This window comes from Oncorhynchus masou, chromosome 25, assembly GCF_036934945.1.
Source record: "Oncorhynchus masou masou isolate Uvic2021 chromosome 25, UVic_Omas_1.1, whole genome shotgun sequence".
Taxonomy (NCBI): Eukaryota; Metazoa; Chordata; class Actinopteri; order Salmoniformes; family Salmonidae; genus Oncorhynchus; species Oncorhynchus masou.
Genome location: NC_088236.1, coordinates 2,666,456 through 2,686,352, shown reverse-complemented (window position 1 = coordinate 2,686,352; position 19,897 = coordinate 2,666,456). Strand labels below are relative to the sequence as shown.

Genomic DNA, 19,897 nt, shown 5'->3' with positions numbered 1-19,897 from the left:
CTTTTAATAACAGAATCTAGTTTTTTTTGGAATAGAACTGTATTGAATTTAAATGTTTAATCGACGAGAAAATATCGGACCAAAATCCATCTCGTTTCATCTTCTCCCACTGTGTGCCAGTGGGCTTCCAATTCAATTCAAGGGGCTTTGTTGTCATGGGAAACATGTGTTAACATTGTCAAAGCAAGTGAAGTAGATAATATACAAAAGTGAAATGAACAATAAAAATTAACAGTAAACATACAGACGTTTCAAAAGAATAAAGACAATACAAACGTCATAATACACTGTTGTAACGATGTACAAATCTCTCACTACCATATTTGGTAGTGGGTGGAAACGCCCACCGGATATTTCACATTTATACAACCAGTGAACTATCTGAGTCATTGTTCCATCTGTGGTTCAGATATGTCATTACCGAGCATGTCTGCCTCCATGGTGGCTAGGGCGACCGTCCGAGCAGTCAGTAAAAGAAAGATATTAGCCACTAGAGCGGCTTTAACGCTGGTAAGTGTGTAAAAAATATTATTATTATTATTTTCCTCTCCAAACACTTAAGTGTCGGTGAATATTGTTAAAACCGTTTACTCCGAAGTTACAGAAAGCTGTATTACATGACAGCCAGCTCGCTATGTCGTCGTTTTTGGTGGCACTCATCATGTGTCAATTAAATTCTCATAATCCAAGTTAGCCGATTAAACTCAACAATTTACAATGGAGTTGATGACCGACTGGTGTGAACGGACTGGAGCTCCGACGTCACAAAATTACGGTTTATATATTTCTGCATACAAATAAACTACTGATTTCAGCACCCAAAGTTTTGCTCGCTATTGTTTTGGTGCTGAAATGTCGTTAATAGGTTCGGAGCTCCTGTCCGCCCAAACTACCTGCTGTTTAATCCGCTAAATCCATGCCTTAATTTCGGATTGAGGCTTTTCAAAAATGAGTGCGTGTGGTGGTGATTTGAGAACTGTGTTTTAACTAGGTAATCTATCTAACAAGCGAGCAAGTGATTAGGAATACACTCGTTTTTATCTATAGCTACAGTAGCTACCTAAAGGACGTTTGTCACTCATTTCCAATGACACAGAAAGCTACTTCCGGGCCCGATGAGAAGGGAGCAGCACAGTTTCTTACATGAAATGTTAACCAGCTTGTTAACATCAACTGTCTGCAGGCACGGGGTTTTGGAGATAAAGGCCTCTGTGGCGTCGTGATAAAGTAGCTCAGCTCACTGTAGTTGCTGTTGGACAGCCCAGTCCCTCTGTCGAGGTGAACCAAACTGCTATTGTGACAACAATGACAACACGGTTATGGGTCAAAACGTCAAAAAACATTAACAACTTAGAATGGACTTCTGATTATATAAGCTCATAGGGATGCAAACCTTTATTACCTATTTGGTGTAGAGCTGTTAGGTGACCAAGTAATTTAAATGTCACGATTATCTGAGTTTGTCGCGACAGATGTAGCCAATTGAATACCCTATCATTATAGAATATGCATTTAAATGCATATTCAAATTGCAATGTCTGCCTATGCTACACATTGTCTCAATAACATTTTCTATGTTTAATGTCTCAACATGTTCTATTTGTAATACCATCAAACACCAAGTTAGTCACAGGCTACCTAATTTCCAAAATAGGCCACCACTCATCATGCCTACTAGTTCTTTACATTTTACTGGTAAAACGTTCCAAATGAATCTCCATGTCAATCTTCTGATCTCAATCCATTTCCTGGGAATATGTGTTTGGGTCTTCTTAAATATCTTACATTTCCTAGATGGTTTTAAACTAGTAGCCTTTTCTTGTATTTTGTTTCAATCAACTCGTATGTTCTGCCTAGTGGTGTCCGCTCAGAGTTTTGGGCGCTTGAGGAAGAAAATGTGACTTCTGCTCCAGCTAACCATCCTAAAATGTAATTAGAAATTGTGTGTTTTGGTGTTACAGTTATAGACAAAAATATAAACGCATCTTGTCAAGTTTTGGTTTCATGGAGCTGAAATAAAAGGTCCCAGAAATGTTGTGGACAAATTTGTTTACATCCCTGTCAGTGAGCATTTCTCCTTCGCCAAGATAATCCATCCCCCTCACAGGTGTTGCATATCAAGAAGCTGATTGAACGGCATGATCATTACACAGGTGCACCTTGTACTAGGGATGTAATTTTTTTTCACAACACAATGCCACATATGTCTCAAGTTGAGGTAGGTGTGCAATTGGCCTTGCCAGAATTGTTGCCAGAAAATGTTCAATTCTCTACCATAAGCCACCTCCAATGTCGTTTTTGAGAAATTGGCAGTACGTCCAACTGGCCTCACTACCGTAGACCACGTGTAACCACGCCAACCCGGGACCTCCACATCTGGTTTCTTCACCTGCGGGATCATCAGAGACCAGCCACTTAGACAGCTGATGAAACAACCAAAGAATTTCTACAAAAACTGTGTAGAACCGGTCTCAGGGAAGCTCATCGTCCTCAGCGGGGTCTTGACCTGACTGCAGTTTGGTGTCGTAACCGGCTTTAAGTGGTCAAATGCTCACCTTTGATGGCCACTGGCAGGCTGGAGAGGTGCTCTTTACAGATGAATCCGGGTTTCTGATCCCGTTGCTGATGTCAACGTTGTGAACAGACTGCCCCGTGGTGGGGTTATGGTATGGGAAGGCATAAGCTACGGACGATCAACACGTTTACATTTCATCGAAGGCAATTTGAATGCAGAGATACCATGATGAGATCCTGAGGCCCATTGTCCTGCCATTTAGCCACTGCCATCAACTCATGTTTCGGAATGATAACGCAAGGCCCTCTGTGTGAAGCAGATGTCACTCTGCATGAGGCAAATGGTGGTCACCAGATACTGACTGGTTTTCTGATCCACTCCCCTACCTTTTTTTATGGTATTTGTGACCAACAGATGCATATCTGTATTCCCATTCATGTGAAATCCATAGATTAGGGCCCTATTTATTTAAATTGACTGATTTCCTTATGAACTGTAAGTCAGTAAAATGTAACAATTTCATTGATTTTATATTTGTGTTCACTGGTGTTTGACAGTGTTGTGGTGATACTACAATGGGATGCAAGGAGTTGAAGTCTCAGCTTAGTCATATTTATATCTGCTATCAGAGATTCCTAGAGTTGCCGTAGGAAGATTGTGCATATGATACTGTAATGAACTGTGTCGTCAACCCCTCTGGTCTCTCTCTCCAGACTCCATCTGCTGTGAATAGGATCAGGAACTTACTCGAGGATAAACCAGAATATGTGAGTATCCCTCCAACCTCACCCAGGAATCTCCAACTCTCCTGGAGGCCTCCTTTTTAGTGCTTTTGTTCTGGGCCTAGTGCTGTGTCCAGATTGGTCTGAAGGTGGTGTTATGGGTAGTGGTCTGAAGGTGGGTGTGAGGGGTTATGGGTAGTGGTATAATGGTGTTCCAGATTGGTCTGAAGGTGGGTGTGAGGGGTTATGGGTCGTGGTATAATGGTGTTCCAGATTGGTTTGAAGGTGGGTGTGAGGGGTTATGGGTAGTGGTCTGAAGGTGGGTGTGAGGGGTTATGGGTAGTGGTATAATGGTGTTTGTGTTCCAGATTGGTCTGAAGGTGGTTATATGGGTAGTGGTCTGAAGGTGGGTGTGAGGGGTTATGGGTCGTGGTATAATGGTGTTTGTGTTCCAGATTGGTCTGAAGGTGGGTGTGAGGGGTTATGGGTAGTGGTATAATGGTGTTCCAGATTGGTCTGAAGGTGGGTGTGAGGGGTTATGGGTCGTGGTATAATGGTGTTCCAGATTGGTTTGAAGGTGGGTGTGAGGGGTTATGGGTAGTGGTATAATGGTGTTTGTGTTCCAGATTGGTCTGAAGGTGGTTATATGGGTAGTGGTCTGAAGGTGGGTGTGAGGGGTTATGGGTAGTGGTATAATGGTGTTTGTGTTCCAGATTGGTCTGAAGGTGGGTGTGAGGGGTTACGGGTAGTGGTATAATGGTGTTTGTGTTCCAGATTGGTCTGAAGGTGGGTGTGAGGGGTTATGGGTAGTGGTATAATGGTGTTTGTGTTCCAGATTGGTCTGAAGGTGGGTGTGAGGGGTTACGGGTAGTGGTATAATGGTGTTTGTGTTCCAGATTGGTCTGAAGGTGGGTGTGAGGGGTTACGGGTAGTGGTATAATGGTGTTTGTGTTCCAGATTGGTCTGAAGGTGGTTATATGGGTAGTGGTCTGAAGGTGGGTGTGAGGGGTTACGGGTAGTGGTATAATGGTGTTTGTGTTCCAGATTGGTCTGAAGGTGGGTGTGAGGGGTTATGGGTAGTGGTATAATGGTGTTTGTGTTCCAGATTGGTCTGAAGGTGGGTGTGAGGGGTTATGGGTAGTGGTATAATGGTGTTTGTGTTCCAGATTGGTCTGAAGGTGGGTGTGAGGGGTTATGGGTAGTGGTCTGAAGGTGGGTGTGAGGGGTTACGGGTAGTGGTATAATGGTGTTTGTGTTCCAGATTGGTCTGAAGGTGGGTGTGAGGGGTTATGGGTAGTGGTATAATGGTGTTTGTGTTCCAGATTGGTCTGAAGGTGGGTGTGAGGGGTTATGGGTAGTGGTATAATGGTGTTTGTGTTCCAGATCGGTCTGAAGGTGGGTGTGAGGGGTTATGGGTCGTGGTATAATGGTGTTTGTGTTCCAGATTGGTCTGAAGGTGGGTGTGAGGGGTTATGGGTAGTGGTATAATGGTGGGTGTGAGGGGTTACGGGTAGTGGTATAATGGTGTTTGTGTTCCAGATTGGTCTGAAGGTGGGTGTGAGGGGTTATGGGTAGTGGTATAATGGTGTTTGTGTTCCAGATTGGTCTGAAGGTGGGTGTGAGGGGTTACGGGTCGTGGTATAATGGTGTTTGTGTTCCAGATTGGTCTGAAGGTGGGTGTGAGGGGTTATGGGTAGTGGTCTGAAGGTGGGTGTGAGGGGTTACGGGTAGTGGTATAATGGTGTTTGTGTTCCAGATTGGTCTGAAGGTGGGTGTGAGGGGTTATGGGTAGTGGTCTGAAGGTGGGTGTGAGGGGTTACGGGTAGTGGTATAATGGTGTTTGTGTTCCAGATTGGTCTGAAGGTGGGTGTGAGGGGTTACGGGTAGTGGTATAATGGTGTTTGTGTTCCAGATTGGTCTGAAGGTGGGTGTGAGGGGTTATGGGTAGTGGTCTGAAGGTGGGTGTGAGGGGTTACAGGTAGTGGTATAATGGTGTTTGTGTTCCAGATTGGTCTGAAGGTGGGTGTGAGGGGTTACGGGTAGTGGTATAATGGTGTTTGTGTTCCAGATTGGTCTGAAGGTGGGTGTGAGGGGTTATGGGTAGTGGTATAATGGTGTTTGTGTTCCAGATTGGTCTGAAGGTGGGTGTGAGGGGTTACGGGTAGTGGTATAATGGTGTTTGTGTTCCAGATTGGTCTGAAGGTGGGTGTGAGGGGTTATGGGTAGTGGTCTGAAGGTGGGTGTGAGGGGTTATGGGTAGTGGTATAATGGTGTTTGTGTTCCAGATTGGTCTGAAGGTGGGTGTGAGGGGTTATGGGTAGTGGTCTGAAGGTGGGTGTGAGGGGTTACGGGTAGTGGTATAATGGTGTTTGTGTTCCAGATTGGTCTGAAGGTGGGTGTGAGGGGTTATGGGTAGTGGTATAATGGTGTTTGTGTTCCAGATTGGTCTGAAGGTGGGTGTGAGGGGTTATGGGTAGTGGTATAATGGTGTTTGTGTTCCAGATTGGTCTGAAGGTGGGTGTGAGGGGTTATGGGTAGTGGTCTGAAGGTGGGTGTGAGGGGTTACAGGTAGTGGTATAATGGTGTTTGTGTTCCAGATTGGTCTGAAGGTGGGTGTGAGGACTCGGGGCTGTAACGGTATGACCTACACTCTGGACTTCACCAAGCAGAAGGATCAGGCTGACGAGGAGGTGCTGCAGGACGGTGAGCAGACACCATTATCCTAAATTACATTATCCCAACGGTATCTTAAATGACATTATCCCAACGGTATCTTAATGTTTAGAATTGCATCTTGGACCACTTTGGAAAACCGTAAATGTTGAGTTATCCTCATCTTGTCAGATGTTTTTATTTAATCTACAATTGAAATGAAATCCCCGACATTATGTTGAAATGTTCTCCTCAACATAAGTGATTTATTATTGCTGTAAAATACTGAGTTGTGTTTTTACTGTAATGTTACAATGTCTCCTAATGTTGCTGTAAAATAGTTTTCCTTTTTAAAAAGCAGTGTATTGAGTTACAGACGAACTAGGCTTTGTAAGGGATGGAAACAAAATCATCTGTATTATGTTTTTTTAATAAATTTTCACCCTAAACACCCAGCTGTTAATGCTCCAATGTTGCCGCGGGCCTCTGCTCCTCCCTTCTTTGACGTTAAGGTGCTACACATAGGATTGTTTAGGGTTTTTGCGTTGTAATTTCAGAATCTTTAATATATCTGCAGTAATTGTGGAATAATAGTGTTGCTCAGTGTTGTCATTGTCTGGTATAGTAACCTATTGATTTCTCCCACCGGAGTGGAATCTGCCAATGGGAATGCTGTTCTGGCTTCGGCTGTGCTAGTTTCTGCAACCAGGAAATGATTTATTGTTTGTTCAATTTTAGTTTGAGAGAAAACAAACCCTGACTCGTGATTCCCTACATTTTTCTGTCTCTAAATAGCAACAAAAACAAACAGTTTTTGAAGCTGTTTTTTTTTTTTTTTTGATCACCAGCTTCTAACATCTGTTAAAAAAAATGTAAATGCTATTGAAAATATTCCACAGCGGTTTAGATGGTACAATGCTGCGCTTAAAATGTGAAGAAATAAGTTCAGCAACATTTGAAGGTAATCATTCTGATCTGTTGCTTCAGACTCATTTGCTTTTTAACATTTTGTACAGGGCATTCAGAAAGTATTCAGGCCCCTTGACTTTTCCCACATTTTGTTAGGTTACAGCCTTATTCTAAAATGGATTAAATATTTTTTTTTTATCTCATCATTCTAAACACAATACCCCATAATGACAAACCGAAAACAAGTTTATAGAAATGTTCAAATGTATTAAATAAAATACAGATACCTTATTTGCATTCAGACCCTTTGCTATGAGACTGGAGATTGAGCTCAGGTGCTTCCTGTTTCCATTGATCATCCTTGAGATGTTTCTACTACTTGATTGGAGTCCACCTGTGGTAAATTCAATTGATTGGACATGATTTGGAAAGGCAGACACTGTTCTATATAAGATCCCACAGTTGACAGTGCATGTCAGCAAAACCCAAGCCATGAGGTCAACGGAGTTGTCTGTAGAGCTCCGAGACCGTATTGTGTCGAGGCAGAGATCTGGGAAGGGGTACCAAAACATTTCTGCAGCATTGATGGTCCCCAAGAACACAGTGGCCATCATTCTTAAATGGAAGAAGTTTAGAATCACCAAGACTCTTCATAGAGTTGGCTGCCTGGCCAAACTGAGCAATCGGGGGAGAAGGGCCTTGGTCAGGGAGTTGACCAAGAACCCGATGGTCACTCTGACAGAGCTCTAGAGATCCTCTGTGGAGATGGGAGAAACTTCCAGAAGGACAACCATCTCTGCCTAACTCCACCAATCAGGCCTTTATGGTAGAGTGGCCAGACGGAAGCCACTCCTCAGTGGGGATGTTTTTCAGCAGCAGAGACTAGTAGAGACTAGTCAGGATCGAGGGAAAGATGAACGGAGCAAAGTACAGAGAGATCTTTGATGAAAACCTGCTCCAGAGCGCTCAGGACCTCGGACTGGAGTGAAGGTTCACCTTCCAACAGGACAAAGACCCTAAGCACACAGCCAAGAGAAAGCAGGAGTGGCTTCGGGACAAGTCTCTGAATGTCCATGAGTGGCCCAACCAGAACCTGATCAAACTTCTCTGGAGAGACCTGAAAAAAGCTCCCCATCCAACCTGACAGCGCTTGAGAGGATCTGTAGAGAATGTTTTTTTTGCTTTGTCATTATGGGGTTTAGTGCGTAGATTATTTTATTTTTTTTTGGGGGGGGGGTACAATTGAATCCAGAATAAGGCTGTAGCGTAAAGAGGCGTAGAAGAAGTCCATGGCTCGGAGTACTTTCAGAATGTCCGGTTTTGCTTATGTGAATAAATGGTTCGGCTACGTTTTAACGTTCTGATCTGTTGTATCAGACACTGCTTTAAAAGGATGTTTTACAAAATGTAGCCTAGGCCTGCTGGTTGAATGAATTAGGCATCTGTTGTCTCACAACTGTCCCAGAGTCTGTTTTTGGAACAGGCCATTTCTTCCTCAACAAGCTGACCAATAGAATGGGTTCACTTTTCTACTCTGGCAGATGGTATATTTATATTGGCTAGTGATTTTTGTTGTTCGTTACTCGTCTTGTTGGCTGGAGAAAAGTGAATGTGGACACTTATTCTAACATGTTCAAAGTGCATCATCATCGGTGAAGGAGGATCTTGTTGCGTCCTTGACTTGAATGTTCTGTTAAATATAAATTACCATATTCGAAAGGTGATCTGTCATTCTGAGCACCGTTGTCGGACGCACTAATCCGCTTACTCACTCAATGCATCATGGGTACATTTTAAAATGCTGCTGGGCATAATGTCCGGCGGACATATTTTCCTGACGGAAACCTTGGCACAGCAGTGTGTTGTGTTGCATTTTAAAAAGGTCTCTGAGGAAATGCGTGTTGCATTGAAAAAGGTCTTTGAGGAAACGATTAGGAATTCATTTTACATTTAATGTCACGCATTAACTTCGACAGCCCTAATAATTATTAGTCCTCTCCTGCAGGTGTGCGTGTATTTATAGAGAAGAAGGCCCAGCTCACTCTGCTGGGGACCGAGATGGACTTCGTGGAGTCCAAGCTATCCAGTGAGTTTGTCTTCAACAACCCCAACATCAAGGGCACCTGCGGCTGTGGAGAGAGCTTCAACATGTGAGAGGGCTTCAACATGTGAGAGGGCTTCCTGCTGAGGCCTGGGCTCCCGACACAGCCAAACGTCATCCTCGCACCCATACTCGCCACCCACAAACACCCACTCACACACCTCCCAACCCTCTCTCACTCTCACACACCTCCCAACCCTCTCTCACTCACACACACACCTCCCAACCCTCTCTCACTCACACACACACCTCCCAACCCTCTCTCACTCACACACACACCTCCCAACCCTCTCTCACTCACACACACACCTCCCAACCCTCTCTCACTCACACACACACCTCCCAACCCTCTCTCACTCACACACACACCTCCCAACCCTCTCTCACTCACACACACACCTCCCAACCCTCTCTCACTCACACACACACCTCCCAACCCTCTCTCACTCACACACACACCTTACCTGGAGGCCTGTGAGTGAAGTGAATAAAGGCCTGATAAACACAATGTGAGAGGAGGAGGAGTGAGACGGACATGGATGTTTCTGTGCTGCTACAGAACAGGATGAGTTGTCTTCCTGTTGCTGTGGGTCTTGTGATGGTGTACTGTAGGGCTAATATAATCTATCAAAACACTGGGCTGTGACATGCCGAGCCCCCTAAAACTACATCTACCGTGAATCTAAACACTGGGCTGTGACATGCCGAGCCCCCTAAAACTACATCTACCGTGAATCTAAACACTGGGCTGTGACAGGCCGAGCCCCTTGAAACCTTGTTACATAGACATGCATGTGGTTCTGGTAGTAACCATAGACACAGTACCTGAGAGACTTGGAGAGCTGCCAAAGTAAAGGAAACACCAACATATAGCGTCTCAATAGGGCGTTGGGCCTCCACCAATCAGAACAGCTTCAGTCCATCTTGGCATGAATTCTACCAGTGTCTGGAACTCTATTGGAGGGATGAGACGCCATTCTTCCACGAGAAATTCCACCATTTTGTGTGTTTTTTTGTTGATGGTGGTGAAAAACGCAGTCTCAGGTGTTGCTCCTGAATCTCCCGGTAGTGTTCAATTGGGTTGAGATCTGGTGACTGAGACGGCCACGACATATGGTTCACATCGTTTTCATGCTCATCAAACCATTCAGTGACCACTGCCATCCACAGGGCATGAAACTAATGGGCCACCCACAATTTGTATACGTGACCCTAAGCATGATGGGATGTTAATTACTGAATTTAACTCAGGAACCACGCCTGTGTGGAAGCACCTGCTTTCAATATACTTTGTTTCCCTAATTTACTCCAGTGTTCCCATTATTTCAGTAGTTACCTGTAGGTTGAATACAGTCACATAAAGACAAGGACTTGTTGGGCGTGTTTGATGGTTAATGCTGAAGTCGGGGAAGCAGCATGACATTGTTTCCTGAGAGAAATGGAGGTCTGTGACCGCCTCAATAGTGCTACCCGTGCTATCTCAATTTTAAAGTAGTCCATTTTATTAATTGGCTGGGGCCTCCCAAGTGGCGCAACGGTGCCAAGAGTGTGCAAAGCTGTCATCAAGGCAAAGGGTGGCTATTTTGAAGAATCTCAAATATTAAAATATATTCTGATTTGTTTGGGGGGTTACTACATGATTCTATATGTGTTATTTCATAGTTTTGATGTCTTCACTATCATTCTACAATGTAGAAAATTGTAACAAAATAAAGAAAAACCCTTGAATGAGTAGGTGTTCTAAAACCCTGGAATGAGTAGGTGTTCTAAAACCCTGGAATGAGTAGGTGTTCTAAAACCCTGGAATGAGTAGGTGTTCTAAAACTTTTGACCAGTGGTGTGTGTATATATGTGTAAAGAATGAACTGAGTGTACAAAACATTAGGAACACCTTCCTAATATTGAGCTGCACTTCCTTTTGCCCTCAGAACAGACTCAATTCATCTGGACATGGACTCCACAAGGTGTCCAAAGCGTTCCACAGGGATGCTGGCCCATGTTGACTCTACAAGGTGTCCAAAGCGTTCCACAGGGATGCTGGCCCATGTTGACTCTACAAGGTGTCCAAAGCGTTCCACAGGGATGCTGGCCCATGTTGACTCTACAAGGTGTCCAAAGCGTTCCACAGGGATGCTGGCCCATGTTGACTCTACAAGGTGTCCAAAGTGTTCCACAGGGATGCTGGCCCATGTTGACTCCAATGATTCCCACAGTTATGTCAAGTTGGCTGGATGTCCTTTGGGTGGTGGACCATTCTTGATACACACAGGAAACTGTTGAGTGTGAAAAACACAGCAGCGTTGCAGTTCTTGACACAAACCGGTGCACCTTCTACCATACCCTATTCAAAGGCGCTTAAATATTTTGTGTTGCCCATTCAACCTCCTGAATGCTTAAAAATCATTCTTTAACCCCGTCTTCTCCCCTTCATCTACACTGATTGAAGTGGATTTAGTGACATCAATAAGGGATCATATCTTTCACCTGGATTCACCTGGTCAGTCTATCATGGAGAGAGCAGGTGTCCTTAATGTTTTGTACACTCAGTGTGTAGCTATATAGGCTGTGTGCTGTGAATACTACAGATATGTAACTAGTGTACAGTTGGTGACTCGTCGACGAGAATAAATATATTTTAAATCTGTGGTTACTCTCCTTGTCGTTTCTACTCTTTCTGTCTCAGTAAAACATGGTATGGATAATTTAAGGGTTGTGAAGTGAATGATTATTTCTGTTGTGATGATTTATTTTGAAGTTTTGGTTAGATTTCTGTTGTATAGTGAGATGAAATCCAGGGTTGTATAGTGACTGATAGTTAGCTAGATTTTTTATTTATTTTTGTCCTCTGTAATTGTTATGAAACAATTATTTATAACCAAATGTTCAAGTATAGGTCACTGTAATGTATCCACTAGTCTAGGTCGATGAATAGACTGACCAGAATCAACTGTCCCTTTTCTGATCCCAAAGGACATCGTCACTTCAGGTCACTATTACATCAGAAGGGACGCTTCCTGTTGTTATTATGACATCACCTCCAGTACCGTTAGCAGAGTCAGAGAGTTTACTGTATGCAATGTTTTTAAATATTCTGCCGAGACACTACTGAGATGAATCATGGGAAACCGACGGAGGAAGAGAGGGCTAGAACACAGAGATTCTTACGGGATTAAGGTAGGTAACCATGGAATTATGTCAATGTCATTCATTCAACTGGAAACTCGGGAAGATAAAAAATATATATATATTAAAAAATGAGGTCAAATCATCACGCGGCATGAAACAATTGTCAAGTTCCTGCTTTGACTAGGTGAGCAGGCTTGTATTGCGTTAAACAATATTTGTGTGCCACGTCATGGACTGCAGTCGGGCATCCGCTTGCTATATCGTATCGTGTGGTTAGCTGATGTTAACCTATACAGGAGTTGTCAGATGTTGAGACAGTAAAACAGTCCAGAGTTTACGTGTTCCGTCCTCATGGCTCCTCCTGGGGTGTAATTCAGCAGCAACCAAACGGGACCAAACATTGTTTTCCGTTGCAAAACGTTTCACTGAGGTATCCACGAATGAAAACAACCCTGGGGTGTATTCATTAGTCAATTCCGTTGCAAAACGTTTGGTCTGGTGCAAAACTTTTCCAATATAAACTGTTTACTCCAAATGGAAAATGTTTTTCAATGAAAACAACATGAGTTTCTAATGGAAACATCCGCGTAGGTCCGGCTCTGTTTAACGTAGTTTGCTTCCGTTTGGTTCCTGGAATAAACCGTATACAGTTTCTATTGCAAAACGTTTTGCAGAGGAATCTAATGAATACACCCCTGTTTCAGATCTCTGAGCTGCTGACCCAACTGGCTGTGAGAACCACACCCCCTAATGGGCCCCTCCCCCGTAACGTCAGCCTCCTCCCCTCCTTCAGCCTCCCCGCAGTCCGAGAAACGACCGCCACCACCCGCTCCAAGGCCCAGCTCCCAGAATGCATCACGAGACTCTCAGACACCCAGTGTCGGAAGTGGTACCACCAGAGACCAACCACGCCCTTCTCCTCCTCTACCCCCACACCAGCCCTTAACCCTCGGCCTGCCCCCAACACCCCGGGACTCACCACTGGTCCCGCCTCCACCAATAGCAGCCAACCAAGGAGCGAGAGACCCAGCCCGGTTTCCCCTAATTTGTTTTTCCTACCCTATCTTGCGGCATGGAGGACTGCGAAGAGCTGTGATTCGCTGTCCTTGGTGAGGGATCTGTTCCAGAAGGGTGAGGTATGTTGATTCTGTTATGGCTCCGTGTGAAACGAGTTAGCCTGCCCCAGGTTAAGGTGACTCAAATTGGGGTTTGCTCCTAGCAGAACTCGGCTAGACGAAGGGAATGTCTGTCTCTCGCATCACTGAAAAACACCTTAGCAGCAATATTATTGTTTGTCGTCGTAGCAACAACATATCCAGTACACACTTCCTTGAAATAGTTTGAATGAGTCTAAGGTTTTTTTTTTTTTTTTTCACCTTTATTTAGCCAGGTGGAAAGCATGGCCAGCCGTAGAAAAATGCTTATTTAAATTCTCAATTATGGTGGATTTATCAGTGGTGACAGTGTTTCCTATCCTCAGTGCAGTGGGAAGCTGGGAGGAGGTGTTCTTATTCTCCATGGACTTTACAGTGTCCCAGAACTTTTTTGAGTTAGTGTTGCAGGAAATAAATTTCTGCTTGAAAAAGCTAGCCTTGGCTTTTCTAACTGCCTATGTATATTGGTTTCTAGCTTCCCTGAACAGCTGCATATCACGGGGGCTCTTCGATGTTAATGCAGAACGCCATAGGATGTTTTTGTGTTGGTTAAGGACAGTCAGGTCTGGGGAGAACCAAGGGCTATATCTGTTCCTGGTTCTAAATTTCTTGAATGGGGCATGCTTATTTAAGATGGTTAGGAAGGCAATTTAAAAAAATACCCAGGCATCCTCTACTGACGGGATGAGATCAATATCCTTCCAGGATACCTGGCCAGGTCGATTAGAAAGGCCTGCTCGCTGAAGTGTTTCAGGGAGCGTTTGACAGTGATGAGTGGAGGTCGTTTGACAGCTGACCCATTACGGATGCATGCAATGATCGCTGAGATCTTGGTTGAAGACAGCAGAGGTGTATTTAGAGGGCAAGTTGGTTAGGATGATATCTGTGAGGGTGCCCGTGTTTAAGGCTTTGGGGAGGTACCTGGTAGGTTCATTGATAATTTGTGTGAGATTGAGGGCATCAAGATTAGATTGTAGGATGGCTGGGGTGTTAAACATGTTCCATTTTAGGTCGCCTAGCAGCACAACCTCTGAAGATAGATGGGGGGCAATCAGTTCACATATGGTGTCCAGAGCACAGCTGGGGGCAGAGGGTGATCTATAGCAGGCGGCAACGGTGAGAGTCTTGTTTTTAGAGAGGTGGATTTTTAAAAGTAGAAGTTCAAATTGTTTGGGTACAGACCTGGATAGTAGGACAGAACTATGCAGGCTATCTTTGCAGTAGATTGCAACACCTCCCCCTTTGGCAGTTCTATCTTGTCTGAAAATGTTGTAGTTTGGGATGACAATTTCAGAATTTTTGGTGGTCTTCCTAAGCCAGGATTCAGACACAGCTAGGACATCTGGGTTGGCAGAGTGTGCTAAAGCAGTGAAGAGAACAAACTTTGGGAGGAGGCTTCTAATGTTAACATGCATGAAACCAAGGCTATTACGGTTAGAGAAGTCATCAAAAGAGAGCGCCTGGGGAATAGGAGTGGAGCTAGGCACTGCAGGGCCTGGATTCACCTCTACATCGCCAGAGGAACAGAGGAGGAGTAGGATAAGGGTACGGCTAAAAGCAATAAGAATTGGTCATCTAGAATGTCTGGAACAGAGAGTAAAAGGAGGTTTCTGGGGGCGATAAAATAGAAGGTAAATCAAGACATTTTTAATAAATGTTTGCTTTTGCCGAGGAGGTTTTCGTTGCGCAATTTTCCATCTAAGATGTTTGGTGCCGTATTTCTCAAATTAAAACATATGAAAACTGGTGACTGGGAGGCACAGTGGTAGTTTGACTGGGAGGTAGACACAGTGGTAGTTTGACTGGGAGGCACAGTGGTAGTTTGACTGGGAGGTACAGTGGTAGTTTGACTGGGAGGCACAGTGGTAGTTTGACTGGGAGGCAGACACAGTGGTAGTTTGACTGGGAGGTAGTGGTAGTTTGACTGGGAGGCACAGTGGTAGTTTGACTGGGAGGCACAGTGGTAGTTTGACTGGGAGGCAGGCACAGTGGTAGTTTGACTGGGAGGCAGTGGTAGTTTGACTGGGAGGCACAGTGGTAGTTTGACTGGGAGGCAGTGGTAGTTTGACTGGGAGGCAGTGGTAGTTTGACTGGGAGGCACAGTGGTAGTTTGACTGGGAGGCACAGTGGTAGTTTGACTGGGAGGCAGGCACAGTGGTAGTTTGACTGGGAGGCAGGCACAGTGGTAGTTTGACTGGGAGGCACAGTGGTAGTTTGACTGGGAGGTAGTGGTAGTTTGACTGGGAGGTAGTGGTAGTTTGACTGGGAGGCACAGTGGTAGTTTGACTGGGAGGCAGGCTCAGTGGTAGTTTGACTGGGAGGCAGGCACAGTGGTCGTTTGACTGGGAGGCACAGTGGTAGTTTGACTGGGAGGCAGGCTCAGTGGTAGTTTGACTGGGAGGCAGGCTCAGTGGTAGTCAACAGTGGCCTTTCCCGGGTTAGTGTTGATTAAGGCCCCGGGCCTTCCGCTGGTTCGTGTTGATTAAGGCCCCGGGCCTTTCCTTTGTGGAGCCAGGTGCCCCGTTTTGGGTGATGGCGAAGTCGGCTCAATACAAAAGTGATGTGGGTCACGTGGAGTAATGAGTAGGATTTTTTTTGTGATTGCTGTTGATTAAAAAAAAGGCTTTGATCTGACTTCCCAATTAAAACTATTTTGAAAATTGTAACATATTTTATGGAAAATGTTTCTGGACGATGCACCATGCTGCCTTGTTGACAACATGACCGAGCCGCAGATTACTATTCTATTTGAGAAGCAGATTACTGTTCTATTTGAGAAGCAGATTACTGTTCTATTTGAGAAGCAGATTACTGTCCTATTTGAGAAACAGATTACTGTTCTATTTGAGAAGCAGATTACTGTTCTATTTGAGAAGCAGATTACTGTCCTATTTGAGAAACAGATTACTGTTCTATTTGAGAAGCAGATTACTGTTCTATGCTCCTCCTTCACCGCTTTTTCCAGATCAAGTCATGGGCTAAAACCTGGTACCCTTAACTCCCTCGCTGTCTCCGGTAGGACCAACCTTCAACTTTTTAAATTCTCAAATAAATCCAATCAATCAATTCAGGTGTGTCCAGACATCCTGGGGTTGAAGGAGTGGTCGAACCAGAGACCTGCAGCCTGGATCAAGGATACAGCAGTAGCAGCACAACGCATGGCGATAGAACCTGGTAAGCCCAACATGGTACCAAGTATTTTCCCCTGGGGTGAAAATGTTGCTGTTTTGAAAGTGTATTTCCTGCAATTTTACACACATGACACCACCGCATACAGTATCTAAATGACATGTTCACAGTTCCATAAGGTGCGGTTTTAGTTTTTTTTAAATAATTTTGTTTAAAATGCTTGCATGTGTTACTTGATGTGGAATAGAGTTCCATGTAGTCATGTCTCTATGTAGTACTGTGTTTCCCAGAGTCTGTTCTGGATTTGGGGAAACAGGTAGAGTATCTAATGATAAGATGTAGATCACACTATCTACCTAGAGAGTTATCATCTGTATTTTTCGTAGCTTTCGACATACCACCAGAGACCGATGCTGGCACTAAAACTGCACTCAATGAGCTGTTTAAGGCCATAAGCAACCAGGAAAACGCTCATCCAGAGGCGCTGCTCCTAGTGGCTGGGAACTTTAATGCAGAGATGTGTACAAAGCTCTCCCTCTCCCTGAATTTGGTAAATCTGACCAAAGCAAATGTATGTATATAGCCCTTCGTACATCAGCTGATATTTCAAAGTGCTGTACAGAAACCCAGCCTAAAACCCCAAACAGCAAGCAATGCAGGTGTAGAAGCATGGTGGCTAGGAAAAACTCCCAAGAAAGGCAGGGACCTAGGAAGATACCTAAAGAGGAACCAGGCTCTGAGGTGTGGCCAGATTATAACAGAACATGGCCAAATGTTCATAAATAACCAGCAGGGTCAAATAATAATAATCACAGTGGTTGTAGAGGGTGCAACAGGTCAGCACCTCAGGAGTAAATGTCAGTTGGGTTTACATAGCCGATCATTAAGAGAATCTCAACCGCTCCTGCTGTCTCTAGAGAGTTGAAAACAGCAGATCTGAGACAGGTAGAGAGAGAGAGAGAAAAAACATACTTAAATTCACACAGGACACCGGATAATACAGGAGAAGTACTCCAGATATAACAGACTAGCCCCCCGACACAAACTACTGCAACATAAATACTGGAGGCTGAGACAGGAGGGGTCAGGAGACACTGTGGCCCCATCCGATGATACCCCTGGACAGGAACAAACAGGCAGGATATAACCCCACCCACTTGGCCAAAGCACAGTCCCCACACCACTAGATGGATAACTTCAACCACCAACTTACCATCCTGAGACAAGGCAGAGTATAGCCCACAAAGATCTCCGCCACGGCACAACCCAAGGTGGGGTGCCAACCCAGACAGGAAGATCACGTCAGTGACTCAACCCACTCAAGTGACGCACCCCTCCTAGGGACGGTATGGAAGAACACCAGTAAGCCAGTGACTCAGCCCCTGTAATAGGGTTAGAGGCAGAGAATCCCAGTGGAGGGGAACCGGCCAGGCAGAGACAGCAAGGGCGGTTCGTTGCTCCAGAGCCTTTCCGTTCACCTTCCCACTCCTGGGCCAGACTACACTCAATCATATGACCCACTGAAGAGATGAGTCTTCAGTAAAGACTTAAAGGTTGAGACCGAGTCTGCGTCTCTGACATGGGTAGGCAGACCATTCCATAAAAATGGAGCTCTATAGGAGAAAGCCCTGACTCCAGCTGTTTGCTTAGAAATTCTAAATTAGGAGGCCTGCGTCTTGTGACCGGGGCGTACGTGTAGGTATGTACGGCAGGACCAAATCGGAAAGATAGGGAGGAGCAACCTCATGTAATGCTTTGTAGGTTAGCAGTAAAACCTTGGAGTAATATGATCAATTTGTTAGGTTCTAGTCAGGGTTTTAGCAGCCGTATTTAGCACTAACTGAAGTTTATGTAGTGCTTTATCCGGGTAGCAGGAAAGTAGAGCATTGCGGTAGTCTAACCTAGAAGTAACAAAAGCATGGATTCATTTTTCTGCATCATTTATGGACAGAAAGCTCCTGGTTTTTGCAATGTTATGCAGATGGGAAAAAGTCGTGACCGCTCGAGCCTGTGGATTTCAGAACATAACGCGCCAAACAAATGGAGGTATTTTGGATATAAAAATAATCTTTATGGAACAAAAGGAACATTTATTGTGTAACTGGGAGTCTCGTGAGCGCAAACATCCGAAGATCATCAAAGGTAAGCGATTTAATCTATTGCTTTGACTTTTGTGACCAATCTACTTGGTTGCTAGTGTTTGTAATATTTTGTCAACTGAGAGAGATGTTCTTACATAAACGCTTGGTATGCTTTCGCCGAAAAGCTGTATTGAAATCTGACACGCCAGGTGGATTAACAACAAGCTAAACTGTGTTTTGCTATATTGCACTTGTGATTTCATGAAAAGTAAATAATTTTAGTAATTTAATTTGAATTTGGCACGCTGCAATTCAGAGGATGTTGATGAAAATTATCCCGCTAAAGGGATGCGTGCGTCAAGAAGTTAATCCGTGTTGAATTCAGTCTGTAACACAGCAAAATGTGGAATAAATCAAAGGGTGTGAAATACATTCTGAAGACACTGTATGAATGTCAATCAACCAACCAATCAATGTACTGTGTTCCAGGTGTGACTAGCGTGCATTACTTTGAGGACCTGAGGGACCTGCAGAGGAAGTTGTTCAGGGGGATCCTGTGGATGTCCAGCAGGGATCGCGACCTTTGAGCGGGGTGACCATGACAACCTCTCCAGAACTTTATAAACCATCAGCCTCAAACGCACCTCCCACAACACCTCCCTCCTCTGCTCCACCATCACCACGCCTCCCTCCTTTGCTCCCCCACCATCACGCCTCCTTCCTTTGCTCCCCCCACACCTCCCTACCTGAAAGACATTTAATAAAAATATTATGTAAATGTCCTGAAGCGCAAATATACATATATACATACATATATTAAAATAAACATTACCTGATTTAAATATAACATTTTCTCATTTAAATATAACATTTTCTAAGTTAAATATAACATTATCTTATTTAAATATAACATTTTCTGATTGAAATATAACATTATCTGATTTAAATATACATTATCTGATGAAATTGCTTTAGAAAGGGGCACAAGACAGGGATGTCCTCTCTCCCCTCTTCTGTTTGCACTGGTAATTGAACCACATGCAGAAAGAATTAGACAGGACTACATGCAACAGGCATTGGGGGAGTGTTAGAACATAACAAACAAAATTACAGTGAACAAAAATGGATGCTTAAACCATTATAAACTAATGTATAGAATGTATTATACCAGAGACAAAATTCACAACATCTACAGCACAATGGCAGAGTTATGTCTCAAGTGTAAGCATTATTTTCACTCTGTCGTTTTTAGGTTAGTATTGCGGAGTAACTCCAATGTCATTGATCCATCCACAGTTTTCTATCACAGCCAATAAACTCTGTAACTGTTTTAAAGTCACCACTGGCCTCATGGTAAACTTGCTGTGTCACACCCTGACCATAGTTTGCTTTGTATGTTTCTATGTTTTGTTTGGTCAGGGTTTGATCGGAGTGGGCATTCTATGTTGGATGTCTAGTTTGTCTGTTTCTGTGTTTGGCCTGATATGGTTCTCAATCAGAGGCAGGTG

The 19,897-nt window shown here is 44.2% G+C and overlaps 2 protein-coding genes across 2 annotated transcripts; both read left to right on the top strand.

Annotated features, from left to right (window-relative positions):
- The first annotated feature begins 401 nt into the window (after positions 1-401).
- On the top strand, positions 402-11,545 carry isca1 (iron-sulfur cluster assembly 1). The gene is made up of 4 exons (XM_064936547.1): positions 402-510; positions 3,229-3,282; positions 5,835-5,940; positions 8,804-11,545. Exons 1-4 carry the CDS (start codon positions 412-414, stop codon positions 8,950-8,952), a joined length of 408 nt encoding a protein of 135 aa, XP_064792619.1. The 5' UTR covers positions 402-411; the 3' UTR covers positions 8,953-11,545.
- A 1,163-nt stretch (positions 11,546-12,708) lies between these two features.
- Positions 12,709-19,127, top strand: LOC135514441 (uncharacterized). The gene is made up of 3 exons (XM_064937943.1): positions 12,709-13,161; positions 16,251-16,353; positions 18,879-19,127. Exons 1-3 carry the CDS (start codon positions 12,709-12,711, stop codon positions 18,974-18,976), a joined length of 654 nt encoding a protein of 217 aa, XP_064794015.1. The 3' UTR covers positions 18,977-19,127.
- Positions 19,128-19,897: the final 770 nt, after the last annotated feature.

Bases quoted from the DNA above. Each gene is read 5' to 3' on its own strand.
- isca1 (XM_064936547.1), top strand. From the start codon at position 412: ATGTCATTACCGAGCATGTCTGCCTCCATGGTGGCTAGGGCGACCGTC. The intron at 511-3,228 runs GTAAGTGTGTAA...CTCTCTCTCCAG, and splicing joins CTAGAGCGGCTTTAACGCTG to ACTCCATCTGCTGTGAATAG. The intron at 5,941-8,803 runs GTGAGCAGACAC...CCTCTCCTGCAG, and splicing joins CGAGGAGGTGCTGCAGGACG to GTGTGCGTGTATTTATAGAG.
- LOC135514441 (XM_064937943.1), top strand. From the start codon at position 12,709: ATGAATACACCCCTGTTTCAGATCTCTGAGCTGCTGACCCAACTGGCT. The intron at 13,162-16,250 runs GTATGTTGATTC...CAATCAATTCAG, and splicing joins ATCTGTTCCAGAAGGGTGAG to GTGTGTCCAGACATCCTGGG. The intron at 16,354-18,878 runs GTAAGCCCAACA...ACTGTGTTCCAG, and splicing joins ACGCATGGCGATAGAACCTG to GTGTGACTAGCGTGCATTAC.